Raw genomic sequence first — 12,677 nt, 5'->3', positions numbered from 1 at the left:
TTGGGGATGTATCATTAGATAATGACACTTGTGAACCTGAACTGGTACAGCAGGTCTGGGCAGAGATCCACACCTTGCAGATGAAGAGGTGCTGCTGTGTGAGTGGCAGGAGGGGCTGGAGCTGGCTGTGTTTGGCAGCGCAGGGACGTGTCCCGGGGTGCTCCAGCAGGGATCAGCAGCAGCTCCAGCCCAGGAGCCGCCTCCAGCAGGGCCCAAATCCATCACAAAGGGCGGGGAGGGAAGCACAGGGTGCACTGGGCTGTGGAGAAGCAGCTTGGTGTTGGCAAGGTGAGCCACTGCTGACAGCGCAGCCGTGTGGCAAGAATGGTTCCCAGTGCTCCATGGGCACTGAGACGGTGCCATCCCAGAGCTGGGCTGGGTTTTCTCCTTCCCTGTGTTTGCTCTCTCCCATGAATTCGTGGTCATGGTCAACCTTCCCATTAAAAAGGAGCAGAATATTGTACAATTACCCATCAGCTCCTCTGGACAGGGTTCCAGAGTGACTGCCCAGAGATGCTGTGGCTGCCCCATCCCTGGAAGTGTTCAAGGCCAGGTTGGATGAGGCTTGGAACAACCTGGTCTGGTGGCAGGGAGTGGAACAAGATGCTCTGTAAGGTCCCTTCCAATCCAAACCGTTCTGTGCCTGTGAAACAGATGGAAGCAGCAGATGCTTCCCCTGGGAGCTCCTGTGCCCTGACAGCCCAGTGAGCTCAGGCCAGGCTGCCGTCCCCTTGGTGACAATCCTGTCATGTGCTCTCTGCTTGATCATGCCTTTCTTTAAATTGATTTTATTATAAGAGGAACTGGCCAAAGGAAGCAGCAGCTCTGGAGGCTGCTGGGGATGATTTGGTATAGGGAAATTGGGTTTGGAGCAGAATTAAGGGAGAAATTACTTTCTCTTGTAATTCAAAAGCTTTCAGTTCAACTGTAGGATTTGAGAGCTGGATGTGGGTCCTGGAAAATGGCTGGAAAGAGGGCAGGGCTGCAGTGTACGTGTGTGAGCTCACTCTGAGTGCCAGTGAGTGTGACCTGGGCTGGGACACAGCCCCAGCCCTGCAGATCCAGTGTCACCAGGAATCTGGGCACTGCTGGGGCTGCGGGAGGGACTCCAGTAACTCGAGCTGTGCTGGACCAGACCACGCTGGACTGAAATAAACCTGGAGAGGTGACCAGCTCTGTGAGCCAGGGCTGTGATTCACATGCCTGGCACAGGAGCTGGTGCCCAGATAAAAGGGCTGAGTTCAGAGCTGTGATGCCAGGGGCTCACTGCTGGCTCCAGCAGCACATCCAGGTGAGGGCTGCAGGTGTGATGCAAACCCCACGTGCTGGAGTCCTGCTCCAACCCTGCACCCTGGGGTGCAGCACTGCAGCTTCCCCAGTGCCACAGGGAGAGTCCCAGCTCTCCAACAGGTTTTGTTACCCATCCATCAGCAGTTGCATAAGGAGCTCTCTGGGAAGCAGCGTGGAGCAGGAGCTGCTTCAGCTCTGGGTGCAGGATGTGAGTGGTGGCTCCACAGGCCTCACCCCTAATCCTGGTGAGGGCTGCTGGAGCCTTTGGGGCTGTGCAGGTGTGTGGCTGCTGCTGCACCCCAAGACTGAATTATTCATGGCAGACTTGCTGTGCTTATGCATGATGTGGTTTCTTGGTTTTCATGAGCTGTAGCTTGGGCATAAACCACATTTATGTAGCTGTGAACCTCTTTTTGCCCTCTGAGGAAGGGCTGCTCCCCAGGGAATTTGTGCCCAGGAGTTCTGAACCCGCAGCAGCTCCCACACACCCCAGGTTTGGTTGAATTATTTATTGAGCTCCTCCTCGATGTGGCTGTGCAGAACAACCCCAGGGCTGTGCTGACCCTGCTGCTTCAGCCATGCACAACCTCAGCCCCTTCCTGCTGTGCAAGGGCTGGAGAGGAGTTTCGAACAACTCTGGATTTTTTGGCACACGGGATTAGATTTTTCACTGTCCCCATGGTCTTAGTGGGAGTGAGGAGCTGGGAGCTGCTGGACCCCCAGAAGCCCCACACAGCTCCTCCATGAAGTGTGCAAGAGAGGGGAATAGTTCAGACCTTCAAATTCATCCTTCAGAGCACACCAGGGGCTGTTGCCATGCTGTTGGATCGGTGCTGCAGCATCCCTGTTCCATCTGTGTTTCCCCCCAACAGGAGCTGGTTGCCAGGGTGCCTGGGATGAATCACGGGGTGCTCTCTGCCTGTACCCCCCTACTCCTGGCATCCTCACAGACAGGCACTTAACTCCCCTGCTCCCACACATTGGGAACATTCACCAAAAAAAGAAAAAATGCACAGTTCCCCCTGAAATGTGTGCTTTGGCCTCCAGTGAACCTTCCCCATCCCTCTTTCCCCTTTCCTGTCAGTGACAAGCAGCACCCACTCCTGCCAGCCCCTTTTCCCCCCTGCAGCAGCCCTGGGCCTGGTGCAGCTCAATCCATAAGAGGTTTGAGGTGTTTCCAGGTGTCTGGAAGCAGGACAGAGCCCTGCCCATTGGAACCCTGGTGCTGCAGCTCTGGCAGCCTCGGTTTCCCTGGTGCCATCACTTCCCAGGCCGAGCAGTCCCTCAGATTCTCATGGGCTGTATTTAGAGTTTGCTGGGCTAAAAATAAAATCCCCAAGTGTTGGGTTCCCTGGTCCCAACCTCATGGAAGGAGGGATGCCCAGGAGCCTCCAGGAGGGGTCTGGTGGGGGGTGTTGCCCGGGGCTGTAATGCCTTGGGGGCTGCTCCCATGGAGGGTTGATAAAAGTTTATTTTTTGGAGATGATGTAGCTGCTGCATCACTGCCTGCTCTTGCTCAGCACAGAGCCTCGTGCAGGACTCTCATCCCACTAAAAATACTTCCTCTGCCTCATCAGGCTCAGTGTAACAGAGCCTGTGAGTGGAGGGGATGGAGCCATCAGTGCTCCTGGCTGTGGCTACCAGATGGCATGTGAGGAAAGCCCACATGGCCCAGCTCTGAGAAAATGTGCTGCCAGATCCCCCTGAAGAACCTCTGTACGTGCAGCATTGGTTTGTGCTGGTGCTGAGCCCCCAGTGTGTGTGCCCAGCAAACATTCCTGCCTGCTCCTGACTGGTTTCCAGGCGAGGTCCCTTTTCAGCTGCCACCATGCCGGACACAAGTGCTGGGCACGGCAGGGCAGCGTTCCAGAGGGAGGATGTGCAGGAGAAACGGGCCTGAACGTGAGGGGCTCAGTGCATCCCCTCTGAGGAGAGACCTTCACCCATTCCTGGTGCCAAGGGAAGCCAAAGTAATTTCTCAACTGTTTCCTTAATCTGGGGCATTGTGAACAGAACTGAGGTCCAAGGGCAGTATGGGGGAGCAGGATCTCGTCTGTCCCTCTGGCTCTGTCCCAGTCCCGCCACGCCACCAGCGCTGGGCACCTTTCAGAGCCGACGGGCTCCAGCATCTTCCCCCTCCTGACTCCGTGGCTCTCCCGCAAAGAAAACCAAAAAAGCCAAGATCCCGGCGTGACACTGCCTTGCGGGGCTGCATCTGAACGCTTTCCCCGCACAACACCTCGCAGCTTTGACCAAAAGCAAAGCGGGAATTTCTGCTGCCGGCATCGCCCCGCAGCCCCCGGCCCCCTCCTGCGCACGCCTGATGTCACTGGCAGGAGCGTGAGTCAGCCGCAGTTGCCGTGGCGATGCCGGCGATGCCGGGGAGCGCGGCGCTGCCCCGCTGCCCCCAGCCCTGCCCGGGGAGCGCCGGGCACCGAGCCCCCCGGCGCTGAGCCCGGGCCGTGCCATGGGCTCCCATGCCACGGGGAGCTGCCCCGAGCCCCCCGCGACCCCCGAGGCGGCGAGGATGGCGGCGGCGGGCGGCGGTGAGTGAGTGAGCGATGCTGCCGGGGATTCACCGCTCGGGGGCTGCTCCCGGGGGGCTTTGGGCGGTTCGGGGTCTCGGAGCTGCCGTGTGTCCGCCCGGCAGGACAGACAGCGGCACCAGTGCCCCAGCCCCGCGGACAGGGGCGTCCTTTGCAGCACCGCCTTCTCCACGTGCTCCTGGGCTCTCATCGCCCCGGTTCCAGGGCCAGCTGAGGGGTACGGGCTGCCCTCAGCCAGTTCTGATCCCCGGGGAGGGAATGGAGCCTGAGGCAGGGGGTGCTGGGCTGGCAGCAGCCTTGGCACGCATGGGGAGCGGGCTGGGATGGCACAGCATGATGGCACCAGGGCTGGGATGGCACAGCACGGGGCACCAGGGCTGGGATGGCACAGCACGGGGCACCAGGGCTGGGATGGCGCAGCATGGGGGCACCACAGATGTGCAGTCCCGCAGGTGTGGGCAGCACCCACAGCCCATGGCCCAAGTGAGCGGCTCTGTGGATGGGGACAGAGGGGCCAGCCCTGTCACAGCAGGATGGGGCCGTCACAAGCCGTGTTGTGTCCATCCCCAGGTACTGCTCATGGTGTCGTGGTCACTCTCCTTGCTCAGACCCGTCCTGGTGTGGGGCTGTGTCCTGCCCACATCTCTGCCAACCTCCAAGGCCATTGGAAAGGGTTGTGGGGGGAATCCGGGGATGGGCACCCCAGGGCATGCAGGACCCCTGTGTGCCCAGCTCTGCAGCAGGGATGGACACACTGTGTGCCCCTGGGCTTTGCCATCCCTGCCAGGGGTGTGGGGACCAGGCTGGCCACTGCCCACCCCTGTCCTGGATCCTGCTCTGAGCTCCATCAGCCAGAGCTCACTGCCAGGGGATCAGAGGCTCTGGCATGGTTTGCTTTCCTGCTCGGTGTCTCAGTTTTACACTCGTCGAGTTCTTGCTGTAAATAAGACCTGGACGAGCAGGATGGAGATGTTTCAGTCCCTCTGACTAATTTGTACATTCCCATATTTGTCTGGCTGCAGATTTAAGAGTGTTGGAGCATGTGCAAGCTGGCTGGGGCCCAAGAGGGTGAGGAGGGCAGTGTTTGCCTTGGCACCTCCCTGCAGGCAGGGCAGGAGGGAACAGGGCTGCCAGGTGAAGCCTTTGGCTGTGGCACAGAGCTGGCAGCAAGGGGAGCTGGGAGCTGCATCCCACCAGAAAACCAGGAGCTAAAAATACTGAATGGGAATGAGGCAAAATGCAGTGGGAAGCCGCTGCCCACCCCCGCCAGACCTGCTGTGGGGGATTTAAAGGAGCTTTCATTTGCTTTTGAGGCTGTTTTTGCTGGACTGAAGCACATCAAAATCACCCAGAGCGAGTTTCTGTGCTGGCCCCAGGTTTATATTTGTGGAGGAAGAAGCCTTGAAATCCAGAAATGACAGTCCCGTCCTCAAAATATCCTCTGTATTGCAGGACCATAGCTCAAACCTGCCACAGGGAATGGGAAGTGCTGGGTCAGGTACATCCCTCCCGTGGCTGGGATGGATTTTCCAGGGCCTGGCAGGCAGCGTTTGCCTCTCTGCATCCCCTGGGGGACCTGGAACAAGGCAGCCCTGGATTTGTTCCCTCCCTCTGTGCAATGGATGTAGAACATTTTGGTGAAATCACCATGTTGTAACCCTTTTGGAAAGGGTTGGCTGAGAATTCCCAAAGGTAATGCTTAGCAGGGGATCAGGATGTTGTTTTTGAGGATAACCACGTGCCAGCTCACGGCAAGAGGAGGGCTCTGTGCCATGCTGATGGATGCCAGGCTATTCCTGTGCCAGGGATTTGTACTGCTCCACAATCCCAATGGCATTTATTGGGATGGTGATGCTGAGTATGTTCCATTTTGCTCTGGGCTCTTGCACCTTGCACAGCCAGGAGCAGGGGAAAGATGTTGTATTTTGTAATACAATTATTTTTTCCTTGTTTTTTTTTTCTCCTGTCTTTCACTTATTCATTAATTTCCTGTAATGTTTAAGTGGTGAAAAAGTTAGTGATAAGTCATTCTGTCTTTGCATAGTTGTACAGTTGTGGTAAATATAGTTTTACTCAAAATGTCCTTAGGAAAAAAATGCATTTTAGAAAGGAATCATCTGGGGAAAAAAAATCAACAGCCCCCATTGAAACTGATTTGTTTGAGCACTACCCAAATGTAGTTGCTAAAGTGGTTTAATGAATATAAAGATACAAGGAAAGATAGAAACTTTCTCGTTTGCTCATTAATTAGATCATGACAACACTCAGAACCCTTTCAGCGCTCACCCAGCTCGTCCCTGGGGTCTCCCTGCTTGGGGTTGCCTAAGGAATGACAAGGCACGGTGGGATGAGACTCCCAGGAGAACCTGCTGGGCTTGAATGCTATTGACCCATTATCCTCCTAAACATAGTCCAGGGACTTTAAAAATAAATAATCTCATGGATAAAAATATCTTACAGATGAAACCCCCTCCTGTTATTGATGCAGGCACTCAGAACCCACCAACAGCACTTCCACACTAGAGCTGTGATTGCTGGAGGTAACCCAAGGCCTGGGGATGGAGCATCCCAGAGCTGGGGAAGGAAGCTCTGGCTCCCAGCAAGGAAGGCAGGCAGGCTGAGCTGTCACCCCTCCCTCTGCCAGCTCTTCCCCCTGGCAATAACAGAGTCATTAATTAATGTTTGCACAGCACTTTGAAGATAAGTGCTGAACACAAGGATTCTTTTAAATGTGATGGGGCTTGTCCCTGGCTGGGGGAAGCCCCTCTGTGTGAGGAGCAGAGCTGCCTGTGCTCCCTGCCCATCCCATTTCTGGGGTTTGATACACATCAAACACTCCAAGCAGAGGAAAAAGAAATAAATCTGAATAACTTGTTGCGCTCATCAGCGTAACAGCTGAGTTGCATATACATCACCTTTGAAATAACACAAAAGCATGAATGAAATAGAGCCCTACTACCTGCACTTCATTTGTTTTCTTTATTTACATGAAAAATGCTGCTCGTTGCCTGTGGTTCCCTGGTGCACGAGGCCTTGCCACTGCATATTTCTGAGCCACAGGAGATAAGGAGCTGCTGACAGCGGCGCTGTGCCTCAGAAACGTTCCCGTGCTGCTGGGAAGGGCACTGAAGTGACGCTGCCATTACCAGGAATAATGTCCTGCTCTCTGCTCCCCGAGGCTGCCTCGCTGATGGGCTGTCACAGGAAACTACTTTGTACAAGGGAGGAAAAGACACGTGGAGCTGTCAGAGCAGCGAGAGCGTGAGGAGGCTGCCAGCCCTCCCACTCCCCCTCGTGTGATGGGACCCAGGCACCTGTCAGTCAGGAGATGTTTCAAATGTCTTCTTGACCACATCTCCTTCTCCTTCTGGAATTTCTAGTAAGATGTAACTTTTGTTTTGATCTCTGTGGTATGTTTAGGATACCAAATCCGATGGGCACAGAGGAGACAGACCCCTCTGTCCCCCAGGCAGTGCCAGCGCTGGCCCCACGCTGTGACCTCGGGCTGTGCCCAGGCTCTAAGTCAATCCTGGCTGGGGATATTAAGTGCTCAGCACCGGGGCAAACGAGGCCCTGCAGAACTAAGCGCAGGCAAGCAGCTACAGCAGGGTTCAAAATTAGTCCAGGCTGAAAATAGGGCCCTGAGGAGAGAGCTGCAGGCAGCCAGGGCTGTGAGTGAGCATGAGCTGCTCGCTGCTCTGCTGGGGCCATCCCCAGCTCTCATGGCTGTCTTGGAAATTTTGCAAGGATAAAAGATAGAAATGTTCATTCATCTGAGTGTTTTCTCTCCCTGCTCTGCAGAGCACAGGCAGCAGCTGTTGGGCAAGACTGAAGGCAAAAATCTCTTCCCAGAGAGAGCCACCTGCCTTTACTGGCTGCTGAGGACAAGCTGTGGCTGCCCACCCTTGGAAATGTTCCAGGTCAGGTTGGATGGGGCGTGGAGAAACCTGGGATAGTGGAAGGTGTCCCTCCCACTGCAGGGGTTTGGAACAAAATGATCTTTAAGGTCCTTTCCAACCCAAACCATTCCAGGAATGGAAGCTCTTCCTCTACATACCCAGGACCTATCTTCAGCCTGTAAGTCCCAGGCCACAGCACATTTATATTTTTACACAAGATACTTTTTTTACACCATTAATTTAGATCTGCTGTCCTTGGGGACATCAGGTATTCTGGGAACTGATACTCTTATTCTATTTGTAGTCTCTCAATATTGATAATTGAGACGAGGTGGAAGAAACTAAAATCCCAGGCTTTTATCCAGAAAACAAGCACGAGGGTCCAGCTTTGCTACCTGCAGTGAGTGTCATGAGCGAATATGGTGATTTCTCAAAGGAATTGCCTGCCAGTAATTAACCTCAGAGCTCTGCTGGAAGACAAGTTGTGTCAGTTCACGTGTACACCCACTCAGAGCGTGAGGAATCCAGGAGACTAATAGGAAAATTATTTCATGTACAAAAGCAATGTATTACCATCTTCCAGAAGAAAAGCCTTGGAGCACAGAAAGAAGCAAGCAGCACGCAAATTACAGATGAATTTGCTGCTGCTGAATATGGGAGAGTCATTTATTTTCTCATGGAAAAGGCAAACACACTCAGCAATGCACTGGTGACCCTCCCACTTTAAATGCAGGCTTTTTATCTCCAGGACAAGTTTGAGGACGCTGGTGTGGGATGATGCCGAGTTCTTGACAAACCACTTCATCATCACCCAGAAAGTTTCCCAAAACATCAATTTTGGCTTCCACTTAAGGACATGCAAATGGCCTCAATAGCAGAGTTTCAGGGAATTACCACAGACGAAGAAGTGGCAGCACATTCCACACAGACTGGAAGAGGTGCAGAGAGGAGCAAAAGGGGCAGAGCAAGAGGGAATTCCAGGGCCCGGATCCTCCGTGCAGCAGAGGCCTGGGAAAGGAGAGCACTCCCCTTTGTATTTTTTCCATTTTTTGTTCCAAGGGTTTCAGGAGTTGAGGTGATACTGGCTTGGTTTTGTGAGGGTTTTCTGTCACCTTCCTAGAGCATATTTTTGTTCCTGATAAGTTTAACAATTGGATTCATTCTTTACCTCAAGGAAAAATATGTCAGAGGAAGATGCAGGTCAGTTTTCTACTGCTTACACCTTCACCCTCAACACAGGTCACCTGCTCCAGGAATCCAAGGGCTGTTCTGTTCCTATTGCCCAATCCACCAGGAAAATGAAAACATTCTTCTCAAATATAAGGGGATTTGGAGTCGGCCTTAATGCTTAATCTAAAAACAAGAGCAGCTTGTTCTGATGATAACCCCACAAATCGACAGCCTGCAACCACTGTGTTGAAAACCAAACCCTTTGAACAGCGATTATTAAACAACCAGCAGGTTGTTTGCAAAGACAATTTAATTGCGCACAATCCTGCAATATGGAACAGTGATGGAGGCTGGAATAACCTTTGGACACCAGATTGTATTTCCTGGTGACACAAACAAAGAATGCCCTCCCCTTGCACTTTGAGAAGACACGGGGAAATAAACGTTAAATCTTAAGACAGACCCAAATGAATCTTTAATGATTCTGAAATATTCATATAATCTACCAATTACATGCAGCAGGAAAATAATTTATGAGAATCATAACAAAATTAGGTAGAATAAGGTCAGTCTGCTATTGCTGTTGTGCAGCTAAACTTATAATCATGGTTTCAGTAGATGGATATGAAGATAATTCATCTGGCCAGCACAGGCATTAAAGGCTCGAAGCTCAATCATGCAGCTTCACTTTTCAGACGAGCCCTAAAAGTCTCTTGTCAAGTGAGCTAATCTGCAGGATCCAGTTTTGATCACGAGCCCGGTGCACAGTGGTGGCCAAAACTGCACAAGAGCTTTGGGCACCACAAGATAAGCAGGATCTAAAGCTGTCAGAGAGCATCCAAGGGAGGCCATGGGATGGCTGGGTGTCTGTGCAGGGACTCAGTGATCTGTGGGTTCCTTCCAGTTCAGGATATTCCATGATTCTACTCTAGAACTTGATCCTGTGGGTTCCTTCCAGTTCAGGATATTCCATAATTCTATTCTAGGACTCTGTGAGCCCTGCTTGCTGTGCAGACAGCAGGACAGTGGGAGATGGGGCTGAGAGGCAAGAGTGTGTCTAACAGCAAAAAACCCCCACGTCTTGAACCTGTCACACATTTCTTGCTGTTGTTACAGATCGCGACATAAAGCAGGGAAAGAAATTCTCTTTTTGCCAAGAAACATAAGATGTGTAAGTCAGGTTTGGGCCTGAAAAACTGTCTGATATCCTTTGATGGTGAGCAGGGAGTAACTCAGCAAATCTTGAAGGACATTATTTGTAATACCAGGAAGAAAAGTATTGCTGGTACTTTTTGATACAAATCCAATGTTTTATTGAGCTGTGCTGACAGCAGAGAGAAATTTCAACCCTTCCTGCACTTAATAAAATGACTGCTTTGGTACAGAGGAATCTATCAGGCACCTAAAGGTTCCCAGAGCTGGTGGTTTTTGGGGGGAGGCAATTTCTTTGGCATTTCTGGGCTTCCTTGGATCCAAAGGGAAGGCTGGGATGTGACTCCATAGGGTGAGGATGGGGATGGGGGCTCAGCAGCCCCAGTTCCACCTCCTGCCCAGGAGCTGATTCCCAAACCTCTGCATTTCCCCCGGGCTGTGGGCTGGGAGGACCAGGACCTGCCTGACAGGTCACAGGAGTGGGACACAGCTCAAATCACTCTCATTCACCCCATTTTTAACCAAAGAGGTTCTTTCTCCATCATAACTCCCACAGGCTGGACCCCTCTTCTCCCACAGCAGCCCTGGTCACCACCTGCCCATCAAGATGGGGTAGAGGGCAGAGCTGTGAGGGCAGAGGGACTGTGATGGTTGTGGGTGCGTGAGGTGGGGCGGCTCCATGAGGATCGTGGGTGTGCCACAGGTGTGTGTCCGTGAGGGGCCGTGTGTCCGTGACGGTTCGGGGATCTGTAACGGGCCGTGGTTCCGTGAGGGGCCGCGCGGGCGGCGGGGCCGTGAGGGGCGGGTCCGCTCTCCCTGCGCGCGCGGGCCGGGCGCGGTCTCCATGGCAACGGTTGCCTGGCGCGCGCGCGCGGGCGGCGGGCGGCCGGGCACCCCTCGCGCGCGCGCACGCGCAGGCGCTCCCGCTTCCCCTCCCCGCTCCCTCCCGCCTCTCCCTTTTCCCGCGCCGAGAGCGCGCGCGCGCGCGCGCTCCAGGCCGGGCGAGGCGGGAGCGGCGGGAGCAGCGGGCGGGGAGGGAGGGGGGGTCGGAGAGAGGGCGCGGGCGCGCGCGCGGGGCGGAAGGCGGGCGCATGCGCGCGCGCGCGCGCGGCCCCGAGCGCTGTGGCAGCCGCGGCCCCTCGGCGGCGGCGGCGGCTCCGTCCGTGCCTCTCTCACCGGCACCGGGCGCCGGGCCCGCCGAGCCTGCCCACCCCCGCCCCGCCGGGGCTCCGGGCACCGCCGTGCCCCCTCCTCGCGCCGGGGATGAGGCGGCGATAGCGCTGCAAGGTGAGGCGGCGGGGCCTGCAGGCCGCGGCGGGCGGGGGGGAGCGGCGGCGGCGGGGGCTCGGCGGGGGCCTGCGCGGAGCCGGCGCCGGGTGGGCTGCGCCCCCTCCCCGCCTCCCCCGCCCCCGCCGCCGCCGCCGCCTCCTCCTCCGCCCGGGTGGGGCGGGGATGCGGGGAGGGGGCGCCGCCGGCCCCCGGCGCTGCTCGGCCCGGCCATGGGTGTGCGGGCGCGGAGCCTCTGCTGCTTCTCGGGGGCGCGGCGGGGGAAGGAGCCGCAGGTGCTGCCCCGGCCCTGCCCCGGCCCCAGCGCGGCCCCGCGGGCGGGGAGGGGGCGGCGGTACCTGCCCGCATTGTTCGGAGAGCCCCATCCTCCCTTTATCCCAGCGGCAGGTGACGGGGCTGCGCCTTGCTCCGCTGCCTCGGCCCGGGGCTCGCCGAGCCAGGCCCTGCCCTTGACAATAAGGGATGCTCGCCCCGGGCTCCGATGCCTTTTGATTTCCGAGCGGCTTTGGAATCGCTACATCAGCCCTGCCGATGGAAATCCCGAAGGATGCCGGGGCCTGTTGTGTGCAGCCTGGCCGGCCCCTCTCCTGTGTGCCTTTAGAATGGATCGTCGGCTCGTGTCAAAGTCTCTGCCTTTTGTTTTTGTTTTAGATGGTGGATGTTGATGTTTGTGCGGGTGGAGATAGTACCAGAAGAAAAATGGATGCTCTGACAGATAGTGCAGTTGAGATTGTCCCTTTGGAGCTCTATGATTCAGCCAGAGCAAAAATAGCTGCTAATCTACAATGGATCTGTGCTAAAGCCTACGGAATAGGTAAGATCACCTCCGTCAAGAAGTCATTCTTGATTTTGTTCTTGCTTTTTCTGTCTCCCCTGCTGTTTGAGGAGTAATTAAATTTGGCTTTGTTTTAAATATCAATAATATGGCAGCCTGTTCTCCTGTCATACTGTATATTTGCTGATACCTTAAACAGGAATAACGGGACTGTATGAGATGCCCTGAATCAGCAAAGCTAATGGTGAATGCTCCCAGATGGTGCTTGGCAAGAACTGCCTGCCTCAAAATGTTTAAATCCTTGCTTTAGCTAAGCAGACTTTGTTCCACAGGGCTTTATGTCACTGCTTGCAGGCCCCAGGTCCCTCCAGGCTTTATGGTCTTCCTTGTCTGGTCGTCTTGGCCAACAGATGCTGAGACCTTGACACCCTTTGTATGCTCAGTGAGAGCTTCTTTTATATCACATTATGATTTTACATTCAAAATGTTCTAAAAAATAATCCATTTATGTTTAGCAACATTCTTCTTTTGTGGAAAGAAATGTTGAATGAGCAGGTG

The 12,677-nt window shown here is 54.8% G+C and overlaps 2 protein-coding genes across 4 annotated transcripts in view; both read left to right on the top strand.

Moving 5' to 3' along the window:
* Positions 1-4,555, top strand: part of NACC2 (NACC family member 2) — a 94,865-nt gene extending 90,310 nt beyond the window's left edge. The window contains exon 7 of the transcript XR_008483593.1: positions 4,543-4,555. The gene's annotated coding sequence lies outside the window, so the exon portion shown is untranslated. The remainder of the gene's footprint in view (positions 1-4,542) is intronic.
* The window catches only part of CAMSAP1 (calmodulin regulated spectrin associated protein 1), a 33,091-nt gene continuing 24,113 nt past the window's right edge, over positions 3,700-12,677 (top strand). The window contains exons 1-2 of one of the 3 annotated variants that reach the window (XM_054284436.1): positions 3,700-3,836; positions 11,996-12,158. In XM_054284436.1, coding sequence (XP_054140411.1) covers positions 3,768-3,836; positions 11,996-12,158 — 232 coding nt within the window. In that variant the 5' untranslated portion in view covers positions 3,700-3,767. Of the gene's footprint in view, positions 3,837-10,721; positions 10,761-11,253; positions 11,345-11,995; positions 12,159-12,677 lie in introns of those variants that run through there. The other 2 variants (XM_054284437.1, XM_054284438.1) reach the window with 2 other exon arrangements.

Source organism: Melozone crissalis, unplaced genomic scaffold, assembly GCF_028551555.1.
Source record: "Melozone crissalis strain CALT ecotype California unplaced genomic scaffold, PUWL_Pcris_2 ptg000041l_1, whole genome shotgun sequence".
NCBI classification, from domain to species: Eukaryota; Metazoa; Chordata; class Aves; order Passeriformes; family Passerellidae; genus Melozone; species Melozone crissalis.
This window is presented reverse-complemented; position numbering and strand designations above follow the sequence as displayed.